Source organism: Hippoglossus hippoglossus, chromosome 19, assembly GCF_009819705.1.
Source record: "Hippoglossus hippoglossus isolate fHipHip1 chromosome 19, fHipHip1.pri, whole genome shotgun sequence".
Classification (NCBI taxonomy): Eukaryota; Metazoa; Chordata; class Actinopteri; order Pleuronectiformes; family Pleuronectidae; genus Hippoglossus; species Hippoglossus hippoglossus.
The window spans coordinates 4912731-4928577 of record NC_047169.1 but is presented as its reverse complement, the minus strand read 5'-3'; the positions used below and the strand labels follow the sequence as shown (position 1 = coordinate 4928577).

The following is a 15847-nucleotide window of genomic DNA, read 5'->3' as shown; positions in this document are numbered from 1 at the left end:
TTTGGAAGCATGAAAAATAGTCCAGGAGGAAACGTTTACAATATTTCGAATTGAATGTTCTTCATTTAAATAAGGTCAGAGATGAGGAATGTTTTGTGTCTCTGCTTCAGCTTGGACATTGTAGACTTAATCAGGTTCTTCAGGTTCTGTCACTCCTTGTTTGAGCTTCCCTCTCGTCTGCTTCGTCTCGAAACATCTTTCCACCGTGTTTCGTATGTTGTGATGGACGAGGAAACGTTTCTGTGTTCTTGTCCATTTTTAAGCTCAAATATGTCTTGATGTTGTGTTGGATGATCCAAAATAAAATAAAGTTTTGAAAATGTAAAGAGTAGAAAGTACATATATTTTCATTATTAAAAATCTACTTCAGTACAGTAATGGAGTACTTATACTTCGTTGCATCCCACCTCTGTTCCTGACAAATTATATTTACTATAATGAGGTCACAATGACCTTTGCCCACTGAAATCTAATCAGTTAATCTTTGAGTCTCAGGGAACATTTGTGTAAAATTTGAAATAATTCTGTCAAGACGTTCTTGAGATATGTTCAAAAGAATTGGACGGACGGACGGACTATGAGAAAACAAAATATCCATCACTGGTGTTGATGTTAATCTTTTAAAATGTGAAGAGTAACTGCTGTTATATAGAAAGCTCAGGAAAAGTGTATAAAGTGTAAATTAATTTGATGTTCTGGTTGCAAAACTTGGACATAAGAGAATCAGCAAACCTTAACTGAGCTGCGTGACATTAAGATGTAACTTTTGGAGACGGGTCATGGGAGTAACTTAAGCTATTACAAAGTTATTTACCTTGAAGAAGCTGCCAAAATAAGTCACACCCCTACCTAACCTGCGTTACATGAATAGAATGGTATGCAAGTGGGTTTATGTGAGGATGCATTTATATTTTCTCGTAAGCCAAAGTTTCAAGCTTGTCAGCCCTCCTCCTTTTGATCAAATTCTTCGTGTTGTTTCCGTACAGTGGTAACTTCCTGGAATAATCAAATGAACAACAGCCTGAGGTTGCATGTCTCCGCCAACCACAGCGGTTTTGAGCTACTGTCAGACTGAACTCCACAGTTGCTCCGTATTTTCTCCAGAGGAGGTGCATGTGTGAGACGCTCTCCGCTCTTTCTATGGACTTTATCCACCTGACCTCTGGGTATAAAGTTCGTAGAAATCCAGGAGAAGTCGATGTGAGAACACAGCAGGGGTTCCCCCGCTGGATTCACGAGTGGGGGGGGGTTGATTCTAACACACGACAGACGCAAAATTAAAACAATTGTCTCCCAGTGAAAAAGCGGAGACACATGTAGAAGACACAGACGAACTGGGCGTTCCTGCTACATCACACTCATAGAACATGAGGTCAGCAGTCAGACCTTTAACTTTCCAAAATCTATTTAGTTCATCATTGGGTGAACATATGAACCAGATTTGGAGAAATTCCCTGAAGGCGTCCTACAAATATCCTAACGACAGACAAGCCGAAAACATAATGAAACATAATAAAATGTAATCTTGAACCCTAAAAAATGATCAAGTAGGAACACAGACCAGCCGTCTCACACCGACAGTAATAACTCATGAATCTTGTCTTTGTCGCCGTCTTGTTTTATTCATTTGTATTGTTTTGTTTCTTTTTTTTATTGTTTCTTTCAGTTTTGCGTCCATCGTGTGTTAGAAACATCATCAACACCCAAAAGAGGCCATGTGACAATAATTAAATTCTAAGTTTGAATAGTTTCACTTAGATCAAAGGTATTGGAACAGGAAGTTGTTGACCTTAAACACATCTTCAGATCTTGGGACGTAGGTTTGGTTTAATCTGACATTTTGTTGTCAGATGGCCAAAATGACAAGTCACACTTGTGACCTGTCATTCATATGCGCGCATGAGCGCACACACGCAATTGCAATGAGTTGCTGAACAAAGTTTACTTTGAAATGTTGATATAACTTAACAGAAACTGGCCCCTTTTTGTTGTTTGTTCTCAAACTCATCATCATCATGTCCAAATGAATCACCTGACATCTGTTGGACAGGTGATTGTTTTACTTTATAAAAAATGTTCACGTCTTTGTGAACAACATGTACTGAGAACTCTGCTCTTTATCCACCCATGGACAAGGAGAGGCAGACATTCCACAGTAAATATTTCAGCCGTACACTTTGGCTCTTTTTTTTTTACATGAAAGGACCTGATGTCTTAATTTCCTTAAATGCAACCACTGAAATTTAAAACATATCTCAACTGATGTTTTCTTTAAAGTAAAACATTTTTTACAATTCCATGACAACCATTAAACTGTAAAATACTTCAGGTTCGCCCCCGGTCATCATCAACACCACTCCTACTGCCGAGCTGCAGCTGCACCATAATGCATAATGCAGAGTGAAGTATTGACCACATCCCAACTTTCCATAAGTAGCAACTGTTTGTGGAAAACATATATACGGCAACTCCAAATTGCTGCATAGACTGGTAACACAAAATGAAAAAGGTTAATTTATTAAGGGCCATTTAGCAAAACTGCATCACTGGTAGAGACGTGTCCCGACCGTCCACACCCAGATCTGTGTCGCGAGCACTCAAACAATTCTAGTTTCAACAATCAAATCTTTGTGGTTAAAGTGGAGGAATGATCTTCAAAGTTAAAAGGATTTTCATGTTTCATGTCAAATTTATACACCCACATAAATACAACCTGTAAAAACTCTTCACGTTCTGCACATTATCCACAGTATTAAAGAATTAGATTCAGGAAAGTTGAAATTTCTTTTTTTTAAATTTTCGTTTTTCAAAAATAAATTACATTAATCTGCATCTCAAAAGATTAAACAAAAACAAAACTATCGTAATTAATTTTTTTATCTAAACACACCAAACCTTTACGAGATAATTATGAAGATAACAAAAGGGCATATTCTCAGATGTTAACACAGAGTTGCTGAACTCAAGTTCATGTTTTGCTTTTCGGTATTTTGTAATGACTTTGCACAGTTTGCCGTAAAAGTATGATAATAATTAAAAACTGAATTTTATAATAATTATATAAACTATAATTATATGGAACTTCCCCTCTCGGTTTCTGCAGTTTATCTGCATCAATCTCTGTTATGAGGAAGCAACGAGAATTTCCCTGCAAACAGGTCAAACCACAACTTCCTGGAGCTTTCACTGTATAAAGGCTGGACACTTCCAGCTGTGTGACATTGATGAGAGGTGACAGAACAGCAAACAGTGCACAGGTAATGCATTCATTTTGTAAGATTGAAACATTATTTCACAAGCGCGATGTTGCATGATGGTATTTTGCTTAAAACTGTATTTCCATCTGTAGACTTTTAACTGTAATGACAATAAATTTTATCTAATGAAACAATATTATGTTTATCATCTTCTAACATTGCCAGTTTATTGTTTAATACCATTATTACCTCAGTCACATAGGGGATCATTCCTGCTATAGCCAGTGAGCAGAATATAACAGAGACACTGTTTTTGCACTTCATAAATACAAATATACAGGATTTTGCATTCCTGTGGGGTTCTGTGCTTCCTGTGTGATTCCTAGTTTAGTTTTTAGTTTTTTTTTCCCTCCTTGAATTTTGACGCATCATTTTTGATCAGCAGGTTTGATTTCTGAACTTTCAAAAATGGCACGTCAAATCCTGTGGCCTCTGCTACTTTTGGGGATGATGAGTAAGTATTTTCTTTAAATAAAATTCCCCTTTATTTCTCTTGATGCATTTACATAAATTAATTGATTGATCTTTGTTGATTGACGTTAAAAGTCTCTGTATTTTTCTAATTATATCTATACGTTTTCTTTCATAGCTTCGGTGGAACTTACAAGTAAGTTGAAGTTTTAATAAGCTCTTTGTATTTGTTTGCCTTTGTAAACTTTTGGACCTGATTTATCCGAGGTCAAGGTGAATGAGATACACATTTGTTGTTGTATTTACTGTTGTTTTTCTCGATTGCTTAAGCACGATTTTTAAAACAGGGCCCGGTGTTTCAAAACACTACACACAATTAGCAGAACACCTCAGATCCTTTGCAAAATTAAACACTCTTGTAAAAACTATACACTAATTTATCAAAACCATATTTTGTTACCATATGAAACACACACGTTTCATATGACTTAATTCTGTTTGAACCAGTTACACACTGCTGTTGCTAACCTAAAACACTTTTAGCAATTCTACTTCTCAGTGATTAGAGTACTGTAAGTGAAGTACACAGAGAAAGTGCAAATATACAATAAATTCACCAAACACTACACAAGACCAATGCCGCAGACTGATGAAATTATAATTTATTTCTCTCCATATACCCAAATCAGTCAACATGTCAACATGGAGAGTTACAATGACAGATTTCACTGTATATCTGCTAAGATTTGGCTGAACTCTTAGTCCAGCCTCCCTCAGGTCAATCCGTGGTTCACGACATGGTCAACTAGTGTTGCGCGAATTTCATTTGATAAATTTGGTCCTCTTCTTCTTTGAGCACGTTCTCCTCCTGCTTCATGTCTTCCTCTTCCTCTTCCTCTTCCTTTTCCTCTACCTCTGGCACGGCCTCCGCCTCTTCCTCTTCCTCCTTCTCCTCCTCTGTGGATTCCCCCTTTCACCCTCACTCTTCTTCCTCTTCCTCCTTCTCCGTGGAATCCCCCTCTCACCCTCACTCTTCTTCCTCTTCTGACTCCTTCCATTTTGGTTGAAGACAGGTGAACTCACCTGCTGCATTTTTATAGTGCTTAAACCTGATTGGTGTGTTTACAATTAAGCAATCATGTGTTTGCGCACCTGATGGCTGTGTTGAACCAATTGGTTCATAGGGGGGGGTAATTTGACAGTCAGTGCTTCTGAATTGCAAGGAAGTGACATCATGATATACTTCTGTGTCTAATGTATACAAGTGTGTTTAGTGTTTTGCAAATCACTGTGTGTATTGTTTTGCAAAAAGTGTGAAGCTGACATTGTGCTTATAGTGGTGCATATCTGGGCCAATGTTTTGTTATAACACCAATATGGTTGTTCTATTTTTTAATGTCACTTCTTTCATTCTTTACACAGGACCCCTTTACCCAATTAATGGAAGAACAAGCTCTCGATCAGATGATGGAAGTTCACCTCGAATTCCCCTGCAACGAGCTTTTGTTTACTTTGGACAGTCACATAATCAGATCTATGTATGTAAAAAAATGTTTTTGTTGTATTTGATTTTCTTCTTGTATTCTATGCGGACAAATCCCATTTGCATCCACTGGTTAGACAATCCCTTCAAATTCAAGATCTTAGTTGTAAAGATAAAAAGACAAAATGGTTTGGAGAAGCAAATAGTATGTAGTGAAACATAAACATAAAACATAAATCATTTATGTTATAAATATGTTGATATTTGTACGGTTGTCTGTGATCAATCCCCACTAAATCTTTATTATTAAATACTGTTTTATGTGTTTCCAGGTGAACCACAATGGACACCTGACCTTTAATGCTTCATGGTATAGTTACTCACCTCAACGGTTTCCACTACGTGGATCCAGAGATTTTATCGCTCCATTCTGGACAGATTTGGATAACAGAGGAAATGGTCAGATCTACTACAACCAATATACCAGTGGCAGTGTCCTCCAACAAGCGACACGGGACATTAATACCTACTTCCCATCACTGCGCTTTAATGCCAACTGGGTCTTTGTTGCTACATGGTATGAGGTGGCCTACTATCCAAGAAGTGGCACAGTAAGTCAGCTGGTTTTTATTGGGGAAATACTTGATTTTGTTGTGAATGTGTGTTCTATCAATTACTATTTGTAAAAACAACTCATTTTTTACAGCGAACAACAGTGCAAGCAGTCTTGATCTCTGGTGGCAGTTACTCATTTGTGTTGATGAACTACGGTCAAATAGCAGCAGCAAGCCGCAGTGTACAGGTTAGTGCTTACAAATAAAAACAACTGCAAAACATGTTTTTAAGTTTCCATGCTGTTCTTGCAGTAATGGCAGTGAAGAAATAGAAAGAAAACAAACATTTCATTGTGTCTTTGCAACATGTGTTTCCAGGCTGGATATGACACGGCCCATTCTCCTCACCATCTCACCATCCCAGGATCATTCAGTGGAAATGCAAGAGTTTTCAGTCTGAGCAGCAACGTCAACGTACCCGGTCGCTGGGCTTTCCGGACAGACCATGGACGAAGTGGCTGCACTTTTAATGGTAAGACCAGAACCAGAGGGGGATACTTATTTAATGTAATGTGGATATGTGATCAACAAATAAGCCATTGATTAAGGTTTTATATGCTGCACAAAGCTGATGGCTATTACACGGGGAATGTGGTGATTTGTCAAGATGAATTTATGCGGACACTTAAGTATTTCTGTAAGTCAAATTGTTTTAGACCATGAACACGTGCAAACCATTCATCCTTTCTCATTCTTTTGTGTCACCACTCTACTGTTTGCTCTGAAATTAAAGGCAAAAATGCCCCCAAAAAGTTAAATGGTTAAATAGTAACAGAAGCCTCAGCCTTTCAAATAACATTTATTTTTATTTCTCTCAAAGGGAGTCCTGTGCAGGTTGGAGACTCATTCTGGAGTGACGGAACCTGCGCACAGAAGTGCACCTGCACCAGAGCAGGCCTGCAGTGTGTCAGGCAACCCTGCTCCTTTTCACAAATCTGTCGTCGTGCTTCATTTAAGTTCTCCTGCCAGACGGTGCAGAGAAGTACCTGCACCGTTAGTGGTGATCCACATTACCGCACCTTCGATGGCAGAGTGTTTCACTTTCAAGGTACCTGCACTTATGTTCTCTCAGAACAATGTGGTCGTGGGCTGCCGTACTATCGAGTAGAGGGCAAGAACGAGAACCGTGGCAGTACACGAGTCTCTTGGACACGACTGGTGAAAGTGTTCGTGAACAATGAAACTATCGAGCTCGTCAAAGGACATCGTGGTGAGGCTAAGGTAAGCATCAACCTCACAACAAGCCTACCGCCCCTTTTATATAGTATTTTTATGTATTCTGTATTGTTAACAATGACGTCTTTGCCTGTTTCTGTGCTTACAGGTCAATGGAAGTTATGCTGCTATTCCATTCTCCCTGAGCAATGGTTCTGTCCAGGTTTACCAGTCAGGTTTTTCTCTGGTCATCAGTACTAACTTTGGCTTGGTGGTTTCTTACGACGCATATCATTATGTCAGGATCAGCGTACCCCACACTTACCAAAATGCAACCTGTGGCTTATGTGGGAGCCTCAATAACAACCCCAGGGATGACTTTAAAACTCGCCAAGGTGCCATTGTGAGCTCTGATGTGGTATTCGCCCAGAGTTGGAAAGCACCAGGAGATGATGAGCGCGGATGTGGGATCCGATGCAGAGGCCTGGACTGTGCTGACTGTGCTGCACAGCAGACAGCTTTATACAACAATGCAGACCATTGTGGTATCCTCCAGAGACGGCCTGGACCTTTTGCCGCCTGCCATCAACGACTTCCCCCACAGACCTTTGTGGACAATTGTGTGTATGATCTCTGTGTAGGAGGAGGGTACCAGCCCATTCTGTGTCAAGCACTACATGTTTACGCAAGTCAGTGTCAGCAGAATGGTATCCAGCTGCCAAGCTGGAGGAGATCAGGATTCTGTGGTATGTCTGTCACTCATTTAACATTATGTTAAAACTTCATTTCAACATTTTCATGAGGTCAATGTCTATTTTATGTTTTTGTCTAGAAATCCCCTGCCCAGCCAACAGCCACTTTGAGTCCCAAGGCACAGGATGTCCAGCTACCTGTGTCAATCCCAATTCCACCCACAACTGCCCTCTCCCTGCCCAGGAGAGCTGCATCTGCAATTCAGGCTACATCCTCAGTGCTGGGGTCTGTGTCCCTCATGCTCAGTGTGGCTGCAGCTTTGAGGATCGTTACTACAGCTCTGGACAAACTGTGATAATTGACAATAACTGTGGAAGACGTTGTAGCTGCAGTTTTGGCCGCATGACTTGTCATTCACATAGTTGTAGTCCACTTGAGTCCTGCAGGGTGGAGGAGGGAGAAAGAGGGTGTAGACCTAACAGCTATGCAACATGCTCGACAAGGGGACCAGGGTCATATCAAACATTTGATGGACTGATGTACCAGTATCCTGGGGCGTGTCGCCTGACTCTGGCCAAAGTGATGGGATTGTCTGCTCACACCCACTTTGTGGTGACAGCAGAAAAAGTACCCAGAGGCCACCACGGATTTGCCAGGTTGCTAAAGTTTGAGGCAGAGGGAACACAAGTCTCCATTGAGATGGCCAACAGCAGCACGGTTCAGGTAAGATAATTAAGGATACTACAAAAACTGAAGACAAAAGAAACACGAAAGGACGAAGGTCCAAACAAATACATACATTTTGGATTTTTTGAATGAACGTCTTATTTCCAAGCATGTCTGACTCTGGCTGTTTAAATGGCTCTCTAGGTGGACGGTCAGCGGATCAGACTACCTTTCAGCTCAGCATCCAACCGAATCCAAATCTACCACAGCAGCATTCACAGTATCATCATTCGCACGTCCTTTGGTGTGACCGTGCAGACAGTCTGGCCTCACTTTGTGCGTGTCACTGCACCTGGTGTCTACAACGGTTCCCTGGGTGGACTCTGTGGTAACTACAATGGTCACTCACATGACGACTTCCGCACACCCAATGGCATTCCGGTCAACAGCTCTCAGGTCTTTGGAGACAGCTGGCGAGACGGCTCCCTCGCTGCACACTGTGTAGAAAGTGTAAATCGTAATTCTCCAACAAATTACAACTCCAGTGAGTACTGTGGAATCATTGGCTCAAGAGAGGGGCCGTTTACCCAGTGTTGGGCCATGGTAGACCCAAGGCCGCATGTGGAAGTGTGCATGGAGATCCTGGGAGGCTCTAGTGATCCAGCATCCACACTTTGTGAGGTCCTACGGGATTATGCACTGATTTGTCAGCAGAAGGGCGTTGCCTTGCCACACTGGAGGAATGCAACGGGCTGTGGTAAGCACTTTTCCTCCTGTTGTGTTAACTTTAAATATGGTATAAAACAATGTAATGACCTTTTCAACCTGTTTGTTATCCTCTAGATCAAACCTGCCCTCGAAACAGCCGCTATGAACTTTGTGAAACCGCTTGTCCTTCCACTTGCCCCAGCCTCTCTTTCCCATTCACCTGTGACACTGTGTGCCAGGAGGGTTGCCAGTGTGATGATGGTTTTGTCCTCAATGGCAACCAGTGTGTGCCACCAACATCCTGCGGATGCCATCACAATGGACGCTATCGGCAAGGTGGAGAACAGTTCTGGGACAGTGAAGAATGTCAGAGCTCGTGTTCCTGTAATGGCACAACTGGGTTAGTGCACTGTAGTCCCAGCTCCTGTGGTCCCCAGGAGTCCTGCCGTGTGGTGGGGGGCGAGTTTGGCTGCCATCCCAACCCTCATGGCACCTGCTCTGCCTCTGGAGACCCCCATTACCTCACATTTGATCGCAAGGCCTTTGACTTCCAGGGAACCTGCCGATATGTTCTTGCAACCCTCTGTAATGACACTGATGGAGTTCAATTTTCAGTGGAGGCTAAGAATGAGCCGTGGAATGGGAGGACAGTTTCAATCACAGCTGAGGTTTTTGTGAATGTATTGGGTTACCGACTGCGTGTGTCCAGGCACAACAGAGGTGTGGTAGAGGTGAGTTGAACAATGTTTGAAAGATTATTATCAGTTTTTGAGGCCCCAGAGTTTGGGCTCTGTCTTACTGCAAACACATTGGCATTTGCAAAGTTGTGTAACTGGTAACACATAATTGCAGTAGAAACATTTAAGATAATTTTGAGGTAATTCACAAATGTTGCCTTTACAGTAGTTTGATAACCATAGAATACTGGCAACTGAATCCAGGTCACAAATATCCAACTAATTTTAAGTAAAACAATATATATATTTAGCTTATTCTTGCAATTTTTTCCTCCAATGTTTTAGGTTAACGGAATAATTAACAATCTGCCAATTCTGTTGAGTGGAAATGTGTCGATCTTTGCAAGTGGATCACGCACATTTATCAATGCTGATTTTGGCCTCAGCGTCTCATACGATGGATGGAGCACAGTGTACATCTCGGTGCCATCACATTACAGGTATTTGTCATTCAGAGTTTAAATCACAAACAACTTTCACAGAAGTGTTTTAGTTGTAAATAGTTAAAGTATTTGTCTTTGTATTGCACTAACCTACTGTACATTAAAGGGGCAACACAAGTAATGTTTGATTGATTGATTGTACCGGGTTAATGGCACTGAATTTTCCCAATTAATTATCATCCTTATAGAGGAAAAACATGTGGACTTTGTGGAAACTTCAATGGAAATCACAGTGATGACTTCCGCACCCCATCTGGAGCAATAGTCCCCACTCCAGGTGAGTTTGGGACATCTTGGAAGGTGGCAGGAAACTACACCTGCAGCGATGGCTGTGGTTCCTCCTGCCCTCGGTGTGCCGATGAGCGCCCTGCTAGAGCTCAGTGTGAAGTGATTCAAGCAGCTGACGGCCCCTTCAGCTTCTGCCACGAGGAAGTGGACCCGGCGCCATATTTCAACGATTGTGTGTTTGACGTTTGTGTGTCGGGAAATGGTCAAGATCTTGTGTGCAGGGCCATTCAAGCTTATGTCAGTGCCTGTCAGTCTGCCAATGTTCGAATCTACCCTTGGAGACAGAACACCACCTGCAGTGAGTCAAGCCGTTCATGCATCACTAGCAAACTGACTGAACTACTGTATTTAGATTTTTTAAATCTACGATAACCATCTAATAGCCACCTTTTCTTTCCTGAATTATTAAGGACTTAGCTGTCCAGTCAACAGCCATTATGAGCTGTGTGGTACCGACTGTGGCCACACCTGTGCCAGCAGCGTTGATGCCACCTGTGAGCAGGTTTGCTCTGAGGGATGTTTCTGTGATGAGGGGTTCGTCAGGAGTGGGACGAGGTGTGTCCCAGTGGAAAACTGTGGCTGCCAATATGACGGCTTCTACTATGATGTAAGTCATACAAATGAACAATAAAACAAGATTTCTATCAATATGCTCGAAAATTGAACAGTAGAATATTGAATAGTTCCTATCAGATAAATTCCGCAAATATGTCAGTATTTGTACATATGGCCATTGACCATTGGTAAAGAGCTATTCAGCAGCTCTCTTAGATGTCAGAATCCTGATGTCCACTTCCTGCGTCTGTCACCCATCACTATGCTTATCAAAAAACTATCTTCATTTAATAAAAGTGAAGTTGCTTGGTCTGTCATCAGATTATTTAAACCAGGAATACATATTTGCTACATACATACATAATGAACATAAAGTCTTCATTCTATCAATCAAGATAAGTAACTAATGTGTGCTATATAACATTTTCCATTCTTCTCAGCACTGTTTTTTGTGTTTATTATTGTAGAAAATGCTAAATTTTGGAAGTTTTCATGTGTCTCCTCTCCTCCCATGTTGCAGGCGGGTGAGTCCTTCTGGACAGACGGCTGCTCCCGGAGATGTGAATGTCATGCTCCAAACGACCTGCGCTGCTCTGCTGCATCTTGCACGCCTGCACAACAGTGCACCATCAGAAATGGAAAGCTGGGCTGTTTCAGTGCAATGGCCATTTGCACCGTGTGGGGGGATCCACATTACTACACCTTTGATGGGGCACTGGCTCATTTCCAGGGCACTTGCTCTTACACCATCACTGAGAGTGTTGGCAACAGGACCAGTGGAACCCAATTTCTAGTAGCTGCCACCAATAATCACCGTGGCAACAACCGCGTGTCATATGTGTCAGCAGTGGATATATTCCTCTCAAACCAAACAGAGAGAGTGAATCTGAGGATTGGACCAAATAAGAGAGTAACGGTAAGCCTGTGATTACTCTAAGAAAGAACATGTCACTGTTTCTGTCTGGTGTGAACAAGTTCCTCTTCACCTTTTGTCTGTCTCTCTTCCCTCCAGGTAAATGGAAGTGTGGTTTCTCTTCCAACCCCCAGAGGAGCTCTAGCTCACATTGTGAGGCAGGGAAGCTACATAGTGGTCGTTGCCAATGACCTGATGGTCCATTTTGACGGCACCAGTACCTTAGTGGTCAGAATCGGCCAAAATCATCAAAACAAAGTCACTGGGATGTGTGGAAATTTCAACAATGATCCTGCAGATGACAAATTCTTGCCCAATGGCACGCTGGCACAAAATGACAATGAGTTTGGACACAGCTGGAAGGCACCGACAAGCCAATCAGGGTGAGCTGCTATGAAAAGAACTTATTTAGGATATTCCACCACCGAATTATCATTGTCAGTTAAAACACTTTCTCTACATAGAGTAGATAGTATCTTCCCCAGTTTCACCACTACACATTTAAAACATTGTTTACAAGTCTCATATAAGTGGATTGTTGAAATCTTACAGAGAAGAATGTTGTAGCAAAGGAAACAAAGTCAGTCTCTTCAAGAGTAAATATGTATGATGCCTTTTCTAGATGTGGATCAACTGATGAAAGGATCGATGATGGATTGAACAACTGCATCTATAGGGAAGAATACACTGAGCTGTGCAGCATCATCACCAACACCAGCGGCCCATTCAGCGACTGCCACTTACACTCTAACCCCCAACCATTCTTCACTTCCTGTGTCTATGATCTCTGCCTCTACACTCCAGCCAATGGCATGCTGTGCTCTGCCATCTCAGCCTATGAGAGAACCTGCACCGTTTTGGGGTTGAACATCTCTGAGTGGCGTCCGGCTTTGCAATGTGGTAAAGTTGAACTTAACTAATTGATAGCCAAGATGATAAATGAGACAATAACTCAATAGGTTAATAGAGCGAGCCGTTTGCACTACTTTGACTTATTCCATTTCGTAACTTTTCCTCTTGTCCTTTCCTCACTACTTCCACAGCCACATCCGACCCGTGTGAAGAGCTGAACTGCACAGAGTATGAGTGGTGTGGTCAGAAGGACGGGGTTTACGGCTGCTTCTGTGATGAACACCACCATCGGCGCAATAACGAGAGCTACGGTGAGGCCTCTTAAAACACTGTTGACAAAGGCATTCCTACTGACACTTACAGAACAGATACACATATTATAAAAGCTCATGTGGCCTAAAACGAGACGAAATTCTAAAAAACTAAAGAGACACATTTTTATTTCTAACTCTCTCTCTCTCATAGACTCGTCCATCTCTTGCGTCAGTAGTGCGGGCACCATGTCCGTGTCCCGCTGTCAGCTCTTTGAAGCTGGCTTCCACTCCGACGCCCTCCATCTCAAAGAGGAGTCCTGTAAAGGTGCTCTTCAGAATGGACGACTGGTGTTCGACTTCAACAACAACGAGCGTCACTGCGGCACGGTCCTCAAGGTGCAGTCACTCGTGATCAGTTCATACAGAATATAATTTCAGATCATTTATTTCCAAACCAACTAATACTGTTTTGTCATTTCAATTTGAAGAGCAATGGAACCCATTTCATCTATGAGAATACCATCCAGGGCGATGTGGACCCTCATGATGGACTAATCAGCCGCCAGAGGAACATCCATCTGCTCTTCTGCTGTGTCTACCCTCTGACTCAGGCCGTGTCTATGGATGTGGGCATTAATCCTGTAGAGAGGTAACCAGCCCATTTCCTCTATATGTTGTATTTGATCGATTTCATCACTTTGGTCCATCAAGGTCTGTCATGGTGTATAAGATGTTACTAGAGTGTCAATTGTTAAGTATTTCAAAAATAATTATATAAAACAGTGGAAGGAAACCTTGTGTAATTACTCACAATTACTCACTCATCACCCACCATTTAAATTCATAAATAGGTTAACTTTTAATGCATTTCCAATTAAGACTCTTGAGCTTCGAAGTCAACAAATACCTGTCAATGGATTCCTTCTAAAGTCAGTACGTGTTTTCTTCATAGCATTGTGAGGAAGAAGCTTCCAGCTGGCCAAGGGGAGTATCACATGAGGATGATCCCCTACCAGGATGCTGGCTTCCGCCACCCCTTCACCAGCAACAGGAATGTTGAAATGGAAATAGACCAGAGATTGTATGTGGCGGTGCGCACGGAAGGAGTCGATCAGCGGCAGATCTCCACTGTTTTGGACTCTTGTTGGGCCACGCCAGTCAACCAGGAGACCTACCCTGTTCGCTGGGATCTCATCAGTTCAGAGTAAAGGAACTATTGCAACTCTTTCATCTTAAGAGTGATTTCTCACTCTTGATTGCCAAATATGAAAAAGTACTTCTCTTCACTTGGTCTACCATTTCTCTCTTTCACAATGTTACCTTCCCTGTCTTCCAGGTGCCCTAATGAAGAGGATGGGACAGTAAAACTGATTGAGAACGGCAACTCCACTGTGGCTCGTTTCTCCTTCAGGATGTTCACATTTTCCAACTTTTCTTCCATTTACCTGCACTGCCGGGTTCACCTGTGTCTTCTGAGAAACAACAACTGCACAGCTGTGAGTTGTATTAAAAATATATGGTGGCTGGCTAAAGGATATGTCATAAACCCCTACTCAGCAATGTTAGGGGTCAGCTTTTCCTGATAAGTTTGGTTTTAATTAGCTAATTGATGCTATTTGATGCTATTTGATGCTCTTTGATGTTGCGCAAGATGGCAGCAATTGTCAACAGGTGAATTAGCATAAGCCTCTCATGTTCTTTTTTGCAGCACTGCTACCCGGGCCACCACAGGCGAGTTGAGAGGGATGTAAACTTCCATGACACTTCATACCTGTCAGTAGGACCCCTAAGCCTAATGGACAGAACAAGTGGTAAAGCTCTCTTATCTTTTCCATTCCAACTTTTACATTCTTGTAGATGACAAAGAGCTTGAGTGTGATTTCATTCATGTTTTGAAATTCTGATTCTTCTCTTGCAGGCATATCAAGGGAAACAAGCTCTGCCCCAGGCCTGTTGACTCCGCTGGTGACCCTGTTGCTCAGTTTGCTTACCGCCAAAATTCTGGTCTAGGGAGATCAGTGATGATCGGTATTTTAAAATTAATCAACATATTTGGATTATAACAACATTTTTTAAGTAATTTTGATTTACATCAGTAAATTAGGGTTAGGGGGCACTTACATACAGCATGATAAAGCTGAAACCACTTGTTTGGTGTACTAACAGATTATATTCGTTGATTCAATCCCATGCGTTTTTGAAGAAATTGCATTTTCTTGATTCTTGTTGTTCTGGGTTTGTACCTTCATGGTTGAATGCACTTATTGTAAGTTGCTTTGGATAAAAGTGTCAGCTAAATGATATGTAATGTAATAAAATGGCCGTGTCTAATCAAATGATCATGTATCGTAAAGGTTCCAAGTGTAATTAAAGAATTTTCATGTGTGGAGAACAGATCTAATTTGTTGCCTACGATTTTTTGAACACAAACCCAGTCCAGCAGGAACACTGAAGTACGTGATTGTTCATAGTGGAGGTTTCTCAAAGAAGTGCTTTACATTACAATACAAGGATTTCTATATGGGAAATCGATAAAATGTCAAATAAAAGAAAGAGATGCAATGTCAAAGACATTGATACAAATGATTTGATCCACCCTTTAGTTCGGGCCCAAATGTAATCGATCTTTGTTGGTTTCAATAAAATCCGTTCAGTAGTTTTTGCATAATCCTGCTCACAGACAAACAGAAATGCAGACATACTGTGACCTCCTTGGTGGAGTAACTCATTCATTAGTCAAAAAGGCTGATCCCAACTCTGAATTTAGCAATGATCGGTTGAATAAAATGCTTTGATTTGTGTTTTCTGACCGTGAACC

The 15847-nt window shown here is 41.7% G+C and overlaps 1 protein-coding gene across 2 annotated transcripts; it reads left to right on the top strand.

Annotated features, from left to right (window-relative positions):
- The first annotated feature begins 5489 nt into the window (after positions 1-5489).
- Positions 5490-15569, top strand: LOC117752484 (IgGFc-binding protein-like). Of its 2 annotated transcripts, none has more exons than XM_034569819.1 (22): positions 5490-5762; positions 5858-5953; positions 6084-6237; positions 6586-6986; positions 7090-7666; positions 7753-8336; positions 8484-9036; positions 9123-9718; positions 10010-10164; positions 10356-10753; positions 10866-11062; positions 11531-11926; positions 12023-12306; positions 12546-12823; positions 12967-13086; positions 13241-13425; positions 13518-13678; positions 13982-14233; positions 14366-14525; positions 14738-14840; positions 14948-15064; positions 15114-15569. In XM_034569819.1, exons 2-21 carry the CDS (start codon positions 5912-5914, stop codon positions 15037-15039), a joined length of 5688 nt encoding a protein of 1895 aa, XP_034425710.1. In that variant the 5' UTR covers positions 5490-5762; positions 5858-5911; the 3' UTR covers positions 15040-15064; positions 15114-15569. The 2 variants fall into 2 exon arrangements, with proteins under 2 accessions (XP_034425710.1, XP_034425711.1); XM_034569820.1 differs by having other exon boundaries at positions 5630-5762; positions 6084-6241; positions 6590-6986; positions 14948-15059; positions 15109-15569.
- Positions 15570-15847: the final 278 nt, after the last annotated feature.